This window comes from Falco cherrug, chromosome 1 (assembly GCF_023634085.1).
Source record: "Falco cherrug isolate bFalChe1 chromosome 1, bFalChe1.pri, whole genome shotgun sequence".
In the NCBI taxonomy this organism is placed as follows: domain Eukaryota; kingdom Metazoa; phylum Chordata; class Aves; order Falconiformes; family Falconidae; genus Falco; species Falco cherrug.
Genome location: NC_073697.1, coordinates 90,076,450 through 90,095,783, shown reverse-complemented (window position 1 = coordinate 90,095,783; position 19,334 = coordinate 90,076,450). Strand labels below are relative to the sequence as shown.

Below are 19,334 nucleotides of genomic sequence, written 5' to 3'. Positions count from 1 at the left end.
GGGCCCTTCCCGCCGTGCGGGGGCGGGGGGCCAGCCTGGCCCCTCCCACCCATCTCGTTTGGGGGCGGGACGTGACGTGCACGTGCTGGCCCGGCGGCCCCGGATGCGGAAGTGGCGAGCACTGCCCCGGGGCCTCGTCGGGACTGTGCCGCCGCGGCCGGCCGCCGGCAGGGGACACGATAGTGGGAGGTCAGGGACCCGTGGCTGCGGGACGGGTGGGGCTGTGGCTGGGCTTGTGGCGGGGCCGGCCCGGCCCGGGCCGCGGAGGCCTCCGCGCTCCCTCCGCGCCCGGGCTGCGCGGGGTCCCCGCTCCCCTTCCTGCGGGCCCGGGTCGCCTCGTTCTTCTAGCTCACGTTATTGTCCGTAGCGGGGCTGAGGGCCAGCGTGAGGCGGCTGGGGGCGCCTGGGGCCGACTCCTTTCGCTGGTCTCCGCGGGGCGCCTCCCGCCGGCACACGCCGCGGCCCCGTGCCGGCTTCTTCCCAGCCGGTTCATTGCGACAAACTTGGGACGTACGGCGTCTTCCCGCTGTGCCTTTGTAGTTCGGTGATTGAATCGACTTTCTGAAAAGCACATCCGCAAGCTTAATACTTCAGTCTATTTGAAAGGCGTAATTTCAAGTTCTTCTGTGTTTTGGTTTGCTGTAATGCTAGTTATAAATAGAAGAGCTTATATTTTAACCTAATAACGTGGCTATAGTCTTATGAAGAAAATTTTACTCCTCCACTTTAAATTCCATGTCTAAAAAGAGTAAATTATAAAAGAAAATGTTCTCCTTTGAAATATGCTTTATTTTCAGTGAGAGTGGCAGGAAGGAAAAAATGCAGTGGCTGATACAGTTAAATTAGTGCAAAGCAGTGCCTCAGACATAAGTGTTTGCTTAACTGTGTAAGTCCATAGCGCTGCGCTGAGTACAGCTCTGCTGCCTTGGTGTAAAGTCATCCGGTTGTGGATTCCAGCATCTTTGAAAAAAGACACGTGATAGAGATAGAATGGCAAAACCAGAGGATATAATTGGCAGCAGGCATAAGTCTGGGTATTAATCTTAATGCATTTAATACAAGGTTCAGAATTTATCCTTAAAGTATAAAAGAGGTGATTTTAGGGAGCGGTATGAGCTCTCTGACAGGAGTGCTGGTACTGGTAGAAGAGGTTGTTACTAAACTCCTGGTCTGATGTTTATTGAATGTTGTAAGGTGCCTGCCTTTCAGGTGTGGCATTCTTGGCTATGTGGTGGTACAACATTCTGTGTTCACACACAGAGTATAAAGAATGGTTTTGTAATGACAGGAGATCTGTGTTTGCTTTCATTTCTATCTTAGATACGCAAGATGTCTTCAACCATTTTTACTCAGAGCAGCTGAGAAGAACTGAAATTGAAGATGAGAACTAACAAAGTGTACAAGCTCGTCATACATAAGAAGGGTTTTGGAGGCAGTGGTCAGTATCTCCTGGTTCATAATAGTGAGACCAGCACTCTTTTACTTAATTGAAAGCAATTAGCTGATTTATTGCTCTCTAACAAAACAGTGAAGATGGAGCTTTGACATAGCAAGCAGTAGTACCAGCCAGAGTTTGGAAAGCTCTCTTTCAATAGCAAGATACAGCAGAATAAAATTGCGTTTGTTGGAGCAGAACGAGATTGCACCTATAAAATAAAATTGCTTTGTTCTACCTCTTCCCCTTTTGTTGCGTCACTTTTCTTTTAGCTTTGTATTTCAGTCACCCTGATAAGTGACAGACGTGTCAATGACTTGTGACTGTGTAGCCGTGTTTCTGTGTACTAAGAACAGCATAATTTATTTGATTGCTCCCTACTTCTAGACTTTGGGCATGTTAATAAATCTTACTACGTTTCTATAGCTATGTACTTTCCTGCTGGTGTTTGTTATATGAAAAATAGAAAAGATGATTCTGCATGCCTCATTAAGGCATGTTCTTTTGCTGAACAGATCTTTTGTGAAAGTTCTATGATTTGAAAGAAAAGGTTTTGCCCACAAGAGTGGCCAGACTGAAGTGGCTGGATAGGAGCACTGTTGTGTAGTGAATATAATGCATTGCTGGCATGTTAATCCTGGACTCTCTCTTTTTATGTAGAGTAAGCTATTGCATGCGAACATCCAAGCATCTGTCTTAGGTGTATATCTGTTCATTGCAGTTTTCCTCATTCATTTATGTTTTGCAGATGATGAACTAGTCGTGAATCCTAAAGTATTTCTTCACATCAAGCTGGGAGATGTTGTAGAAATTGCACATCCCAATGATGAATACAGGTATATTCTCTTTTTGCCTGTAAAAAGAGAAGGGACATGTTCATGTGCAGCGGCTTCTAGAATGAGAGGCTCTTAGAGCTGATACAACTTGGCTTCAGGATACTGCCATGGGTTTTTTCTGCCTGAAGAGAAGTAAAGGGGATAATTACAGCAGGAGTTCTTCCCTTAAAGGTTATGGAATTCTTTGTGTTTGGTGTTAGTTTGCTGAGCTTTTATAGAGCAGATGGTACCTGAATATAGACTTTTCAATGTCTTTATACTCTTTGTAGAACTGCTGCTACCTAATGATTATTCTTCTATCCTATAGTATACCCTAGGCAAAATCAAAACTTTGTGTTAAGCTATAAAACCCATAAATCTTCTTGTATGAAGCTGTTCATACTGTAGCCCATATTTGAAAAGTAGCAGTATACTTGTAGGAGGTTCTGAGACGTTTCTGTGTGACTGACTTTCCCATTCAGAGTATCATTTTTACCTGAAGATAAATAGGTGCAAAGAACAAGACAGAGTGACAGGCATAGAGGGATGATGCATGAAGCTTTCTAGAAAATATAATAGTCTTTCTCTTTAGCTTATGCCATGCTCTATATTAATAAATAGTTTTGAAAGTGTAGTTTACCGGAGTAGACTGTGGGTATCTCAACTTGTCTACCTTTTTTCTTTTTTGCGTGCTAGTCCCCTGCTTCTACAAGTGAAGTCACTTAAGGAAGATCTGCAGAAAGGTATAACTCCAGACTCATAGTATGCCTAATAAAATCATAGACAAAGATTATATGATTGGGCTGTACCTGTGATCGACTAATGCATATATTTTAACGCTGTACAAAAAAACAATCAATGCTTTGTCCACTTAGGAATGGAAGGATTATAATTTTATCAGTAAATGAATAGTCAATTTTAAATCTCCTTTTGGTTGAGTAACGTGGATATGGTTTAAACAAAATTGGCTTTTCAGCCTTGAATGTTTGTTTCTGCATCCTCTGACTAGTTGTATATATTTTCTTCTTGCAGGAATTAATTCAGCATAAACTTTTGGTTTGTCATGCCTGCTTTGAATTTAATGACTTAAATTGGGCCAAAGCTGAAAGAAGCTGTTGTCTTTTGCTGATACCTTAAGTGTTTCATGACAGTCTTACTGTGTCGCTTTTGTGCTTGTAAACCACTTGAAACCTTTTGGGGGCGTTCACTTCTCTTGTCGTATCTCGGTTTTCGGCAGAAACTATAAGTGTGGATCAGACAGTTGCACAAGTGTTTCGACTGCGGCCATACCAGGATGTCCACGTGAATGTTGTTGACCCAAAGGTGTGTGGCTTTGCAACTTTTTTCCATTTGTCCCTTCACTTGGCTCAAATCAGAGCCCTCTGAATTTCAGTCTATAGTAGTATTGGAAAAAAAGTTTTTTATTTTTTATTGAAAAGTATTTAGCCTTTTTTCCTAAGAAGATGAGGCTTGGGCAATTGAACTTTTTGTTTGTTCCTTGTCTCTTTCTTCTCTCCCTACCATCCCTGCTCTCTTTCTGAAGTCTATGGACCAGCTTCAGCACAGCTTGATAGAAATTTACAGAGATTTCAAATACCTTTAAATTCCAGAAATTCAGGATAATCAGGCAGAGTAAAGAGAAACAGTAAGTAGTCTAGTCAAAAGAAGAGCAGTGGCATGGATTTGCATTATCTGATGCCAGAGATCCTTGTAAGAGAGGCATCTCTTGTAAATGTCCCAACAATCAAAAGAGCTTCAGTCAGAGCTCACTTTCAGTACAAGACAAAAATCTATAGGAAATGAGGCTTCCTCAGTGTCCTGAACAATTGAAGTAATTTGTTTTACTTGTGCTTCCAATTTGCACTGAGACTTGTAGCACAGATTTAGTCCTTGGGCTTCTTCTGGTCATTGTGCACTGTCTTGCAGCTCACAGTAGTTCCAGGTACACACGCAACTTTGGCAGTTGCTCTGATGGGGCTTACCTTTCATTGTGCATCTGTTAGGACTATTGACTTGCTTTAGAACTGTGCTCCATGTAACATTTGGTTCCTACCAGAACAGATTGAAGTGTACTACTTATAAACAACCAGTCTAATCTAAGGACTGTTTTGCTTCCGTTTCCCAGGAGGTGACCTTGGACTTGGTGGAGCTGACCTTTAAAGATCAGTATATTGGGCGTGGGGATATGTGGCGACTGAAGAAAAGTTTGGTAAGGCCTCTACTGTCTTCATATGTAGGGTGAAGGAGATTACGTACCTTTTTCTTTCCTTGCTGTAAAAGAAATCAAGTGTTTTACAAAATAAACTAAGGATGAGACCAGTATCAGCAGCTCCTGAGAAACTTACACTAGAAGTGGTACATCAGAGCTGGAGAAATGGATGTAAATGTGTTGCAGAAAAAATTAATCAGTGAATTGGACAGACAAAACCAGTGAAAGTTCCTATGTGTTAGCTCTTTTCACTTGTCTGTTGCAGAGCTTCTGTAGGCTGAGATAGGAGTAGTAAATATTCTCAGCGATTTTCATGATTTTATGGGAGAAGTCAGGTGTTTGAGCATGAATGGATTTTTCTGTAAGTTGATCTGCTCACTCTGAGCCTACTGTTTTTTTTAACATCTGTAACTGTTCTTTCTTAGGTCAGCACATGTGCATATGTCACCCAAAAAGTTGAATTTGCAGGTATCAGGTCAGTGTCTCCTCTGCAGGCTTATTGTTACTTATGACTTCAGATTAATGAGTCCCAAGTATCCAATTGCAGAATGTTCTCTGAAAAATCCTTCATGTTTTATTGTTCTCTTACTCTTCTACAGATATCTGTCTGCACCATGACATGGGGGAAGGTTTCTTCTTTTGATTTGGGGTGGGAGAAACTAACAGCAGGACAGCCAGCCACACTCATTGCTTCTGATAAATGCCAAATATTTTTTCTTTTTCCTCTTGTAATATTTCCTTCCCTTCCCAAGATGTATAAGTAGTTCGAATGAGGGTTATAGCAGTTGCTGTTGAGATGACAAAGGGACAAGGAAACGTGCAGATGCAGAGGGAAACAACTCTTTGTCATCTTTTGAGTTAGAGATCAGGTTTTAACCAAATCAGCTTCTACTCTGTCTCCAAGTTGTCCTTGAATGCAGATTTTGGTACATCCCTTATTTGCTCAAATGTTGATTCTCTAATCTTCCTGTCCACTCTGGTTAGCAAACATTCTGCACTTCTTTTCTTCCAGGGCACAGGCAGGTGAACTGTGGGTAAAGAGTGAGAAGGTCACTTGTGGATACATCAGTGAGGACACCAGGGTAAGATTTCAGGGAGCAGGGGAACGGAAGTTGTTCCCTTCCTTTCCTTGCCAGCTTTCTTGTCATTTTATCTAACTTGCAGACTTGTATGGATCATTTGAATTGTCTGTCGTATAAGGTGAAGAATGGCAAAAAATTCAGGAGAATTATTAGTAAACTTCAACTCTTCTGCACTGGCAGCACTAGGAATTACTCAGGCTGTTGAAATGCCAACTTGTTAGAGGGAAAATTCCCTATGATGCAGTGGGCACAATCATAGAAGTTGCTTTGTAGTTAACTTCTGTATTTGGCCCTTTTAGTGACTGTGCCTTGTTTTAAAGATCTTTCATTCCTCTGCAGGTGGTCTTCCGCTCCACTTCTGCCATGGTTTATATTTTTATCCAGATGAGCTGTGAAATGTGGGATTTTGATATTTATGGTATGTAGGTAACTAACCTGCCTGATTGTGAATGTGGATGGCAGCAGCTATCCTTTCTGCTGCTGCTAGAAAGCTGCCACTACTAGAAAACTAAAATATCCTGTCTTTGGCATAGGCCGTGCTCTGAGGTGCGCTGTGGTGCCTTCTTCATTCCTTACTTGTGGTGCCACGCTTTTCTGTCTCCTGGGTATTCCATAATTTTCCTGTCCCTACGGTACGGCCTGAGTACCATTATCTCAGTGATGAAATCAAGGAGGCCAACTGACTATGAACATTGGAAAGGTTTTCTGTGGATGTGAACATGTTTTGTGATGAGGGCAGGTGGCAAGCCTGTGTGTATTGTGAAGCCAGAAACATGTGGAAGTCCTGTGCAAAGAGGAACTTGATATTTTAGATTCCTTTTCGGCTTAGCAAGGGAGCAAAAACCCTGCCTTAGCCCGGATAGAGTCAGCTAGAAGCATTAAAACTTCAGGCATTAAGAATGAGTCACTTGTCTGTGTCATTGTGCTATTCTTTTTTCTGGCTTAACTCCTACCACTTCCTTTGACCATGTGTTTAGGCATATGTAACTGGGCAACTATTCAAAACTGAGCAGGGGATCTGTTGTGCATGCTATGCCTAGAAGATAGTGCAGGTGCTTTCCCAGCATGCTGTGAATGTGTTGAAAAAATGATTTAAAGGTCACATCCTTTTGACGACAAGAGTTGTGTTTACATCCTCTTAAACAGTCATGCTTTTTAATTTTTTTATCATCTTTGCTTTAGTGATATTGGCATTTATTATGCACACAGCTGCTCTGAGTCTAATAAAAATAATTGTCCTAGAATCCCAGGGTTAAATATACCCCATAGTTGAAGTAACTGCTGTTATTTGATGCTTTGGAGATGTTTACTTTGCAGGGGACCTATACTTTGAGAAAGCTGTGAATGGTTTCCTTGCTGACCTCTTCACAAAATGGAAGGTAAATAGCTGACTGAGTTCATCCTGTTCTGAAAGAACAAGTCAGTGCCGTCTTAATGAGCCCATTGATGGGCCAGTTTGAGAAAGACCCAGGTTGTTCAGGCAGTGCTACGATTTACAGGACTATGAGGGGTGTCTTCCGAGAGTCAAAAGAATGGTTATTGCAGGTCTGCATTAAATCATACATGTGCTGAGTGACCCCAGTACTCATCTGTTGTATCTGCTCTGTTTGTATTGTACAGTTTTTTTCTGTGGAGGCTCTGACTGGACTAAGGTCACTAAATGTGTCATATGGTTGTGCTTATGCAGCAATGCACAAGTCTGTTTTAAACAATTCTATTTGTTCCAGGACTCAGTTCCACATGTTTTCCTGGTACAGTGAAGTGTGTAATCAGTTTAGTGCTGCTATCTTAGCAGGAAGGGGTTCCAGGTTGTAGTATATGGGCTGGTAATGTGCAACGTTCTTGAAAGTTAATTGCTTCAAACCCAAACAAAGCCTCACTACCTCTTATGGCTGAACAACCCAGAGCTGTCTCCTGCCTCAGTGCATGATCTGGCTCACAACCAGGTACAGCTGCTGCTAGCAGTCTGCAGCAGGCTCGCTGACTTGAGGGAACTGTAGCAGTACTCAAAAAAAGGCATGTGTAAAATCGGCAACCTAAATTGAAAGAAGAGCTAGTCAAGGGAAAAGTCAAATCCTAAATGTGTAACATCTATGCATAGTACAGCTCATGATAGTCCCGAATGTCAAGGAGAGCAGGAGGATGCCCAACAGATGCATATCAGTTTTGTTGTGCTTTTTGTCCATTGAAGAGTTATTAGGAGCCCTGCATGACACGTCTGTAAGATGCCTGCTTTTCTTTTAGTACTGCTACACCATGTTGGAGATGGGCCTGAATGATGCTGGGGCTCCCAGGGTTTTTCAGAATTTTCCTTTCAAGGGATCTGATGACCCGTGTGTCCTTTACAGCTGAACTATGTGCATTAGCACTGTAACTAAATGTTTTAAGTGAAGTTTTAAATTTTTTATTTCTCTGGAATTGTTAGGGGCATCTCTCTAAACAGTAACGAATATCAAATTGCCGTGGGTATGTATAAACAAATTGAATAATCTGCCTGTATTTTTTTAAACTAAAGTCTTGTATCTTGGCAACTACAGAGAGAAGTTTATTTAGAGACTAGTGGAGAGTGCTCCTGTTCAATGTGATGTAGCCTAGCAGCACAGAATCTACAGGACAGACCATTATTTTATTGCATAAAGGCATATACAGCACTCACGCAGATAGATTAATACAACAGTCTGCCTTTTTCTAGTTATTTTGGTCCTAGGTGTGAGAGGGATGAGGGTGTTACTATATGTGTATATACACAGTTTTCTACTGAATGTGACTGTTAAGATTTTCTTTTTTCATCTGTTCTTCCTGGACAGGAGAAGAATTGCAGCCATGAAGTGACAGTGGTTCTATTTTCTAGAACATTTTATGAAGCAAAATCTATAGGTATGTAAATTCTGTATTTACATATTTCTATTTTTAAACCTGTCTCCTTCTGTTCTGAAAGTTGGTCACAGGTTGCCAGTGACTTTTTTCCCCCCCTTTTTTTTTTAATGCCCATGTCCAAAGTATTTCCTGCCAAGCACAGTGGATACACAGCCATTCTTATGAAAAGTACTGCAGTGAAAATCTTACAGAGAAGAATATATGACGGCTTTTCCTCCTCATACTCATGCTGCTGTATTGGTTTAAAAGCAATTTTAATATTGTGCAGGAGATATAATATTTTTCAGTGGCTGTTTTTTTTAATGGAAATAACAGCTCCTTACTAGAAAAGATGAGTCATTTCTACACAAGGGCATAGGATAATACACGCTTTTGCTTCTGTTTCAGATGAGTTTCCTGAAACGCATCGTGCATCAATTCGGCAGGATCATGAAGGAAGATTTTATGAAGATTTTTACAAGTATGTCTTCCTCCCAGTTCTTTCACCTCTTGTCCCACAGTGTATGTGCAGCCTGTGTAGAGAATGTGTTATTAACTGTAGGACTTTGCAAGGAATTAAGATAGTGAAAAACATCTGTGTCTGACAGCAAATTGATGAGTAGTCCCCATTCCATCTGTGAGTTCACACCCATATTTGCTAAGTCAGTCTTCCATGTGCATGTGAGTATTGTGTTACCTGTGCTCTACTGGAAATGCCAATAAACTTGTAAGTTCTGTAGTGTTTGGAGTAGGTTTTGCATACAGCTTGGCTATTTCTCAGATCTTTACATTCTTGAGTAGTCAAAGCACAGATGATGCCATTGCTGAAGCCACAAGTGTTTCCAGTTAGGTACTGGAGCAGTTTTGGCTGATGGTCACAACAGATGAAGCTGTCAAAACTGTCACTTGATTCTGAGCTTGGACTTCTTACCGATCTTGCTCCTTTGCAGAACAGTGATGCTATTTGACATACAATGTTGACCACTTGTTTGGAAGTGAGAGATTATTTTGGCTGGGGATGTGCCCAGCTTTGTATGTGCATCTACACCTTGGTGATTGCTACAAGTATGCAGTAGTTCTAATGTGCTTCCTTGCAAAAGGAAGAAATACCTTTTTGTGCATTCCTTTTTCTATAGTTTGTTCATCCCTTCTCACTTCCCTTCATGATCCTTATTAAATTGTGCTCTTTCTAGAGTTGTAGTTCAGAATGAGAGACGAGAAGAGTGGACCTCATTGCTTGTGACCATTAAAAAGCTTTTCATCCAGTATCCTGTGTTGGTACGACTGGAGCAAGCAGGTAAAGGAACCCTTTTTTATCATGATTTTGCCTTTCCCTCTCCTTCTTATGTTTAAATTCCCTAATTTCAGTGGGAGTCTGGTGTTGTACTCCGTAGTGCTCTCTTGGCTAGGCTGTTTTGTTAGGTCTCTCTGTGAGATATACCAGTACCAATTTTTCTTATAATTTGGTGGAGTGATCGGATTTACTACAAATAGTTGTGTATGTTTGTTTTAAAAGCTAGTTTATACAGAGATTATGATTTTTTTCTTCTTTTCCTTCTGAACACTTGTCCAGAGGGCTTTCCTCCTGGTTACAATTCTACCTCAGCACAAGGGAACTACCTGGAGGCCATAAATCTTTCATTCAATGGTAAGTTATGAACAATGGATGAAAATATACAGGGGAAGAACCATTAAAGCAGCTGCCAATAAATGGGTGTGGACTTGTGTTGCCTGTTCCTTAAAGCTGTGAAGAGAAGGGGAAAGTTAGGTGGTTAAGTTATTGTTTTCAGCCTTAGAAAAATTTGTCTTGTGTGCCTCTTGAAAACCAGTGGCTCTCAAATAACTGAGTATTGGGTATTTCAGGCTTCAGGAACCATTTACAGGGCCTTGTTAGGATGAAACTTATTTAGCTGTGTATAAAAACCTCTTTGAATAGAAGTTGAAATGTTAAATTACAGAAGCATTTCAAAATCAGGGTAGATCAAATGTGGTTTCATTGAAGCTGATCCATCTTTTTTAGCAGGGAGATGGATTTAACAGGCTGGAAGGGCTCTCCAGAGATCTACTTTTTGTGATTCTGTACATCAGACATTCTTTCACCGTAATGGCTGTCCTGTTGCTCCCGTGGGGGGGAGCATGGGATGTTATTTTAAATGATTAGTAATGGATTTTACCTTGCTGGGTTTTTTGGGGGGTGTTGTTTGTTGATTTTGGGGGGGGGGGGTTTGAGATGTCATAAAGGAAACACTAAGCATATGAGAAAAAAACTCCTATTGATTTATCTGGTTCCCATCTTCTCTTCTGCTCTAACTCCTCTCTCTCCTGTAGCTTTATTAACATCTATTGATTGGACAAGGCTATATACAAGCCCTCTCATACTTGCATGTGCTTTGTGGAAACTTGTTTAATATCACTGCTACCTGTCACCTCCCTTGCTCTGAAAAAAAACCCCATCTGGCATCTTTTTTCTCTGAAAGTATTCCCTAATTCTTTCTCTTAGTGTTTGACAAGCATTACATAAATCGGAACTTCGATCGGACTGGCCAGATGTCTGTGGTTATCACACCTGGTGTGGGCGTATTTGAAGTTGATCGACTCCTTATGATTCTCACCAAACAGCGGATGATAGACAATGGTAAATAACTAGCAATACTGTGCATTCTTTATGAAGGCAAAGGTATATTTGGAAAAGCTCTAGCCTTTTATTGCTATGAAAAAATACCTATTGTAACTTTACTATTCTGGGAAGAGGGGTTACAGCTGGAAGATTTCTGTCTGCACTCCATGCTGGAATGGGCAGATTTTCAGGGAACTTACAGGCATTTGATTTCTTCCGTTTGTGATAGAGAATTTAATCTGTCCATGTAGACCTTTCCCTTCTAGGATAATCTTGCATGACTGGCATTTGTTTAGAAGACACATTTCTTATATCCCCACTGGCACTGTTGGTTTGTAACCATACCATGGGACTGTTAGCTACTGTTTTCAGTATAATTGCATCTTAAAATCTGTTATGAATACAGATTGGGCCTTCAGCTCAAATTGATGATCTGTTTTGGCTTAGCATATCTGTCCTGCTTGGTAGATAGATGAACCCTACTGGTCTTTGTTTACAGGGATAGGTGTGGACTTGGTGTGCATGGGAGAACAACCATTGCATGCTGTACCGCTCTTTAAGGTAATGCATGCTTCGTTTCCCTTCCCTTTGCTCCTGCTAGAAATGTTACTCATTTTGTGACTACCTAGACACAACTAATTGTTACGGTTCTGAATTGCTTTTGCAGCTCCATAATCGCTGTGGACCTGGTGACTCCAGGTTGGGTGATGACTATAATATTCCACATTGGATAAACCATAGGTAGGTGAACTCTTATCAGCCTTTGCTAAACACTTCTTTGCTTTCCTCTTTTTAATCTGTTGAATTCTCTTTCTTCTTCCATTGTTTATTTTCTCTGCTCTCCTTGTGAAGCAAAGACATACATCACAATAGTCTTGCAGAACTGGGAATGTTCTTGCAGAACTCTGGGCATTAATGCCCACTATCAGAGATGTCAGGCAGTTTGCAGGAGGAAAGGTCTTGATCTTAAGCTCTCTTTCCAGCTAACTTAGTTCTAGCCTTTAGCTCTGCTCGGAGGAAGTCAGGAAGCTAAATGAAAAATACAGTCGTTTCAACTAGATTGGTTATTAGTGAAAACAAATACATCCCAAATGAACTGTTATGATAGAGAAAATGTGGGTAACATGGATAAATGTTGGAACAGTTGGCAGGAAACACTGAGGCTCAGTGTTACACTGCTTCAAGACATGGTAGGTTTGTTTCCTTTCTGCTTTCTTTTAAACATTCTGTGCTATAATGCTTTCTCTTCTTTCCCTACACATAGAGATCAGGGCTCTGGATGAAAATTACCTTCTCAGTCCTTGTTCTGCTGTAGGATTTTATCTTTTCTCTCTTTTTCCCTTCTCTTTTTTTCTCTCTTTTAATACCTCGTTCTGTCTGCACACATTGATTAACAGTCCTGACCAATTACTATTCAGGGGTTGCTTGTGTCTGCTATTTCCAACTGGCTGGAAGGCATCTGATCTTTGCCATAGATGAATGAGGTGTTTGAAGGCAGGATTTGAAAGATTCAGATGATAAGAAGCCGATCTTAATGAATAAATTATTTCAAATGGGAGGAGGTCTGTCGTTTTCAGGCAGCTGTTGTGAGTCATTACTGTCATACAAGTTAGGGAGAGTTGTGTAAACTGCGCAGTACTGTATGGAGAGTGAGGGTGGATATCTGTCTGTGGAAGGAGGAAGTGAACTGGGGAATGCAGGTGCAAGCACATTAAGAGGAGGTCTAGACTGAGCCTGTATGGGAATCAGAGGCTGGTTTTCAAGGGAAGAGTAACTTCTTTCAAGTTAACTATTTGTCAGTGTTTCCATATGCTGGCTTATGCAGAGAAAGGTATCCCCTTTTGTCTGGCTAATAGCTAGCTCAAATTCACAGGCTGTTTGTTGTGTAGCTAATCAACTATGTTCAGTTCTTTTTTTTCTTCAGTTTCTACACATCCAAAAGCCAGCTCCTGTGTAACAGCTTCACTCCACGGATCAAGCTAGCAGGAAGGAAAGTAGGTATCTTTCTGATTTAGCTTTTCTTCTTACTAGCTTGTCAGATACCTTTTCTCAGCCAAGCATCAGAATCTTTCTAGCAAGTACTGAAGCTGTAACTAAGTTTCCACATTAAAAGACAGTGGAAGCAAAGCTGTAATTATTATTTTGGGGATTATGAATGAGGGATTAGTTTGTAGGTCTTTCCATCTAGGATGAAACCAGGTGAGAAAAGTTTTAACCACTATAAAAATAAGGAGTTTTGTTCTGTAATTAAGAACTCCATGGAGAGGAAGAAAGCTGTTGGCAAACCTGTGGTTTTTTACGCAGGTTTGTGACCGAGTATCAGTATTTAATACTTCTGAAGTGGTCTGGCTGCATTGCTGAGTCAGCAGGATAAGCTTTCAGTCTGATGCTAGATTGTACTGGGGGATATTTGATATTTCCTTAGAACATACTGACTGTCTCCCTCCTCTCTGTCTTTTCTCTTGCTCTTTTTTTTGTTTGTTTGTTTGTTTTTTTGGTTACTTCATGCTTCCTTTGTTGGACCTTGCAGCCGCTGACTGAGAAAGCAAAAAATAACCGAGATGCCTGTGAGTAATTCTTTTCTGAATGATCTGTCCCACTGACTCCCAAACAAAAACCCAGCTGTGATAAGACCATGACATTTCAGGAACAACACTATTGATAAGATGCGGAAAAGGACAATTGCAGAAAACCATCAAAATGATGTAGTTGTTATCCAGGAGTTAATGTGCCTGTGTTGATTGTCTTCTTGGCAAATAACTAATACGGAGGGGTGAGTTTGTCCTGGCTGCTTGTCACCTGGCCAGAGGAGTAGATGGTATCAAGCTGGTGTGCTAGCGGTGCTGTTCATGGGAGTGGGACAGGAGGGCATTCACTGGCTTGGGATGTTGTCAGTGGTATGGCCACAGAATTACAGTGGGAGAAGCCTGCATTCTTCTCATACTACCTCATTTCAGGAGGGTGTACAATCTGTAAATAAGGCAGTCCATTCTTTCAAAGATGCTTTAAAATGTGCAGTTCTCTCATGAGGGAACTCAAGGCATCTGTTCATCCAAGGATTAATTTGTTGATTATTAATTTAATGTTTTGGATATATGGGGGAAAAATATTAAGGTCTCAGCAACCCTGATTCAGAGGCATTAACTTTGATAATTCAGCTGCTCCAGCTGTTCTGCTCATGAGACTTCTGTGTGTGATTTCTGTTGGAATAGATGCTTTTCTTAGTGGTGAGCATTGGATACTTCCAGCTTGCAGATCCTGAACGTTCTTGAAAGAGGTTCCAGTGCTATATGATTTTTATTTCAGCATTAGGGGCTCCAAAAGATGCTGAGAATGCCCTGCCTATCCAGGTAGATTATGATGGCTATGATGCTCAGGTGTTCAGACTGCCAGGCCCATCCAGAGCCCAGCGCTGTACCACTTTCAGGTAAGAGGCTTATGAGTGTGCTAGTTCTAGAGTAGCCATGTTACGGTGCATTTCTTGATGCATAAAGTGCTTTGAGAAATGTAAGGAGAATTAAGAACTACATGCTTACAATTGAACAAAAAGCTTTATCTGTATTTATAGCTAGTTGTCTGGTATTTTACTTCTAAGATAGGAATCTAAGAAGCATAAGTGTACTTTTTCCTTACATCTTTGATTTTCTTTGAAGTAGAATGAAGCTAGTCATCCTTGCTAAGTTCCTAGCAGATTTTGAAAGCTAAGTAAGAAAGTACTTGCACAGAGTTGTAGAAATAGCATTAATTTCAGCACCAGTTACTAAGCAGTGCATCAATGTAGAGCGGTATAGTGAGAATCTTCCCTGAAAATGATGCCTTTGTGAATGAAAGAAGAAACAGATGAGCTGAGTACAGGTTCTCAAATATTCCACAGCCTTTCATCTGAGAAGAAAGGCTAATTATTCTCAGGTCTTGGCCAAGTTCATTGAAAAACTTATAAATGTCAGTGATTTTTCAGGAATATGGGATTGATGAACTTGTTTTGAAGTATTTTTTTGCTTCCCTTCTTTCAGCAGTATTGCCTAAATCTGAGGAAGCTGTGCCTGTGGACTTAACTTGTTAATATGAGCAGCCTATAGCAATCCATGCTGGAAAATGGCAGTACAGTTTAATGTAGTTAATAATTCCAAGTAGTTTCCCTATAGCTGCGTTCCTAGCACTGTAGGCTCAGGTCTAGTATCTTCTAGACCACGTCTGTATTACCAGCTTGGTGTGGTGTCTGTAGAATTGCGTAGTCAAGCATGCTTTTTTCACAGCCCTTATGCTGGAAGCATTTATGATGCACAAAAGTATGTAGCACCCACATAGTCAAAAAATAGCAATAGCTTCCTTGTAGTCCTCTTCTTGAGTTCACCTGCTGGGTATTGAGTTTCTTACATGGCTTGGGTCTGTTCAAGCCCCTTGATAACCCAGGAATTAATCTCTTTTTCATATCACTGGACATATCTGTTTGTTTTCAGCAGGTCTGTGAGAGAGAGAGAAAGTCGTACCCGAAAGAGCTCTAGTTCCTATGATGTGTCATGCAGCCCTTCCCTGCAGAGCCGCACGCTGCCCCCAGAGGAGGTGAGGAGCCAGGCTTCTGATGACAGCTCACTGGGCAAGATCTCCAACATCCTGATGATCCCACGGCCTCATCTGCACCAGTGTGAAGTCAGCAGCTCTTTGGGCTATACCAGCACCAGAGGTCAGCCTAAGGCAGATGGGAAAGTACCTTAGGTGGTGAGAGGGGAGAGAGAAGATGGAAGTTTGTGTTGGCCGCTGCTGGCCAGAACAGGGAAGATGGTGCTTATATTAGCATTCATGGTACATCTTTTCCACAGCTCCAGCTGTGGCTGAGTGTGCGTTCTCCCTTCTTTATCCTTGTCCAATTCCATTGCTTTTTTTCTTTTTTTAATTGGCTTGTCCTAAATACAAGTGTCCTGACACTGATTTGCTTTTTTCCCTTGTCTATTGCCTTCTTTAATATTTGACTGTTCTCCTGTGCCTACCTGCAAATGTGGGCGTACACGAGTAACTTTATTATCCAGGTCACCTATAATCTGTCAAATGAGAGTTAGCCTTAGTCGTGAGCCCTGGGGAACCCTGCTTATAACTTCTCTCTGTGGGGATTTGTTGTCACTGAGAGTCACTTTCTGGACCCTTCCTTTTGACAATGTACTACTGAACTAGCTTGATGTTAGCAGTGCTGGCAGTCTCCTTTTTTTCCTACCAATTTAATTTTGTTCTTAAGACAGTATGTGGTATCTTCCACAAACTCAACTAATTTCTAAGTAAATTGTATTCCTCCTATCACTGCTTGATCTGTAGAATTCTATCCTTGAAGGCTCTTCAGTGTTTTTTTTTTCATGTCATGCTGTATGACAACTGATACCATATTTATCCTGTTACAGGAACTGGATTTACTGCTGTGGAACTGCCATCACACAGTATACTTCACATTACTTTTAGCTTTCATGTTTTCCCCTGCTGTCAGTTAATACACACATTTATTATTATTATTATTATTATTTTTTATTTCTATTACTCCTTTGGTTTGAAGGATATTCTTGTGACCCAGCTGAAGGTGTACAACTGGATGGGGATGCATGTGGAGTAGGACTGGTGAGGAGAGAAGAGTCAGAGTAACTGAGGTTTTTCACATGTTCTAGTCGGCAATATAGAGTGGCAAATGAGACCCTTCCTTCTCTTTGGGATTTCCATTTGCTGAACAGAGTAACTGCTACTTAGTCATCTGGTATATTTCTCCTGTTTCTAAATAACTGCACTTCTGTTCTACATTGAATAGTAACACCTAACTAGTAGCTTGCTGAGATAATGTCCTATAACTTCTGGGAGTAATCCCTTATTTCAGTGGTCAAATCTGAATGTTACAAAAAAAGGCTATGTTGCTCAGTTGTGGCTTCTGCTGTGTCTTTGTACTCATCCTGAAGTTTCTGGTGTGTCAGTCTTGATTTCTCAGGAATTCTCAAAGCTCTGAGTAATTCTTCATAGTTGACTTAGCAAGTGGTTTCTTTATGGCTTCATTTAGTATAAAGTGACACAGTATGCAGCAGCGCTGTAATGGCAGATGAAATAATACTCTTTCTTGTCTGGATTCTGGTTTACGTTGTAACTTGCAGACAGGATTGAAATTGCTTTCAGCTTCTCTTCCTGCCTACTCCTCAGCTCTCCTTATTTCCACTTACCCTGGGGAATCTTTATATCCCTAAGCAGTTCATTCTCTTTTGCTTGGCTTCTGTGTGATCTCATGCTGACTTTAAGTTGTGTTTTCTAGATGTCCTTGAGAACATGCTGGAGTCTCAGCAACGTGACTCCAGTGCCCCTGGGAGGTTCCATGTTGGCAGTGCAGAATCCATGCTGCATGTTCGGCCTGGGGGATATACACCCCAGCGAGCACTGATAAACCCGTTTGCCCCATCCCGCATGCCCATGAAACTTACATCTAACAGGAGGCGCTGGATGCACACTTTTCCTGTGGGTAAGTCTGTTTCATAGCATATTAGATTGCTGTACTTTTTCCTTGTCCAAGCGTTAACACAACAAGAGAGTCAATGTCAACTCTGGCATCTTGAAGTACTCTGCACTGTTAAAGATGCTGAACTAAGCGCATAGGCTTGATAAATCAGAGATCCTTTTTTCAAAGATGTTACCATCTATTGGCAAGCTTGCAGCATAAGGTATTGTGGAACAATCTTGTAGAAGATGGAGGCTGTTGAAGTGAATCATAACTATAATCTGAGTTGACTTTCAGATGCTTGAACTGTTCTCACATTTCCTTAGTGCCTTGTAAGCAGGCCCTCCAAAACATTTGAAAGAATATTCTGCTTCACTGGCTTCAGAGAAGATGCCAGAGGTTCAAGTCTTTGAAAATTTTGTAAATATGATTTCTTAACTTCCATTAGTTAGCGTTGCATGTGTTGTTGACAAAAGGAGGGCACAGGCAACTGAGTAATCAATGCAGATGTGGTGATTAATGATCAAACTGTAACTGTTTAGGTCCGTCAGGAGAAGCTATCCAGATCCATCATCAAACCCGTCAGAATATGGCAGAAATGCAGGGCAATGGGCAGCAGGATTTGACACATTCCTCTGCTGAGCTGCTGGAGCTGGCTTACCATGAGGCAACTGGCAGGTGAGGTCCTTAGGATGAATCTGTGTAGACTTTGCGTGAACATCCCTTTTCCTTAAAATTTTATCTGTGTTACAGTAAGGCAGTTACAGGTTGTGATCTTTAAACTTAGTAATATGTTGTGCCAGTGCCACATATGCAGTATATACCTTTATTTTGAGATATAAAGCTCTTCTGGCAAGGCTGGTGATGGTTTTTTACCTCCCCTAATTTTGGGAAGGTGGTAGTTTATCACAGAGTTTGCAGTGCACAGGCGATACAGTGCATCATTCATGGAACTGTTAAAAATTGCCTTATAAGAGCCTGTGCCTTTATTCTTATTATCCCAGTAGCTGTGCCCTTCATCCCAGAATAGAACATTTTTTAGCACAGGGCACAGCTTTGCCTTGCAGAAACTGCTGAGCAATTTCAGTGCTATCCATTCAGTCCTGTTTTCTCCAGGCTGGTGAGAAATGTAGCCATGATAAACATTGGGGATGGATTGCAAATGAAAGTACCTGTGTTCATAAACTAGTTTTCTTTTAAAAACCAAACTTTGGTCAGTGTTGGGAGCCTATATTGATTGTTGGCTCTGAGAAGTGAAAAAGATGCCAATGTTACAGGGTTTGGCATGGCTGTAGGGAGGCTGTTTTTACAGTGAGATAAATGAGATTGTTCACTTCACCTAGGCCATTTTCCAAGCTACACAGTTGTTCTCCAGTTTCCAGATACTCTCTTACCTGTTTATCTGATTATGCTTTTATTAACAACATTCTGTCCATGTTTTTCACTCATTTTTACATGTTGTTTACCAAAACCATTTGGTAGCTTTTAATCATTGACTTCGGTATCTTTCCTGCTATGTGTCTCTTTCCTCTTGCATGCTTGTAGAAATTAATGTTATATTTCTGGATGTCCAGGTTGAGTGAGGACACTGCTGTATCCTCTGCCTTTTTAATTTTCAGGGTTTTTTTTCCTGCTATGTTCAAGCAGTCCTTCAGGAAATTGCACTGCCTAATTATTCTTTCATGCTTCTTTTTTTTTTTTTCTTTCCTTTTATAGGGAAGTTGTTATCCTATCTTATACTTTGTATTGTCCTTTAGAATACTCTAATCTCTTTCTGTTGCATAATTTTAATTTTGTTCCCTAATTCTATTAAAAAAAATTTGCCTTTTTATTACTTCCTAAGTACATCCTAGTGTGCTGAAGCGT

The 19,334-nt window shown here is 41.1% G+C and overlaps 1 protein-coding gene across 11 annotated transcripts in view; it reads left to right on the top strand.

The window, feature by feature from the left end:
• Positions 1 to 53: 53 nt before the first annotated feature.
• DEPDC5 (DEP domain containing 5, GATOR1 subcomplex subunit) overlaps positions 54 to 19,334 on the top strand; it is a 47,365-nt gene continuing 28,084 nt past the window's right edge. For 7 of the 11 annotated variants that reach the window (XR_008731400.1, XM_055705108.1, XM_055705073.1 and 4 more), the window contains exons 1-23: positions 54 to 189; positions 1,321 to 1,438; positions 2,184 to 2,271; positions 2,947 to 2,993; positions 3,488 to 3,573; positions 4,376 to 4,459; positions 4,885 to 4,934; positions 5,472 to 5,541; positions 5,881 to 5,959; positions 6,859 to 6,920; positions 8,349 to 8,418; positions 8,806 to 8,878; positions 9,591 to 9,694; positions 9,971 to 10,045; positions 10,898 to 11,032; positions 11,514 to 11,575; positions 11,682 to 11,755; positions 12,939 to 13,008; positions 13,545 to 13,581; positions 14,321 to 14,441; positions 15,475 to 15,698; positions 17,289 to 17,492; positions 18,011 to 18,146. Coding sequence is in view for 10 of the 11 variants with exons in the window: in XM_055705108.1 (XP_055561083.1) it covers positions 1,381 to 1,438; positions 2,184 to 2,271; positions 2,947 to 2,993; positions 3,488 to 3,573; positions 4,376 to 4,459; positions 4,885 to 4,934; positions 5,472 to 5,541; positions 5,881 to 5,959; positions 6,859 to 6,920; positions 8,349 to 8,418; positions 8,806 to 8,878; positions 9,591 to 9,694; positions 9,971 to 10,045; positions 10,898 to 11,032; positions 11,514 to 11,575; positions 11,682 to 11,755; positions 12,939 to 13,008; positions 13,545 to 13,581; positions 14,321 to 14,441; positions 15,475 to 15,698; positions 17,289 to 17,492; positions 18,011 to 18,146 (2,009 nt within the window). In the remaining variant the exon portion in view is untranslated. The remainder of the gene's footprint in view (positions 190 to 1,320; positions 1,439 to 2,183; positions 2,272 to 2,946; positions 2,994 to 3,487; positions 3,574 to 4,375; positions 4,460 to 4,884; positions 4,935 to 5,471; positions 5,542 to 5,880; positions 5,960 to 6,858; positions 6,921 to 8,348; positions 8,419 to 8,805; positions 8,879 to 9,590; positions 9,695 to 9,970; positions 10,046 to 10,897; positions 11,033 to 11,513; positions 11,576 to 11,681; positions 11,756 to 12,938; positions 13,009 to 13,544; positions 13,582 to 14,320; positions 14,442 to 15,474; positions 15,699 to 17,288; positions 17,493 to 18,010; positions 18,147 to 19,334) is intronic. The other 4 variants (XM_055705110.1, XM_055705082.1, XM_055705101.1 and 1 more) reach the window with 1 other exon arrangement.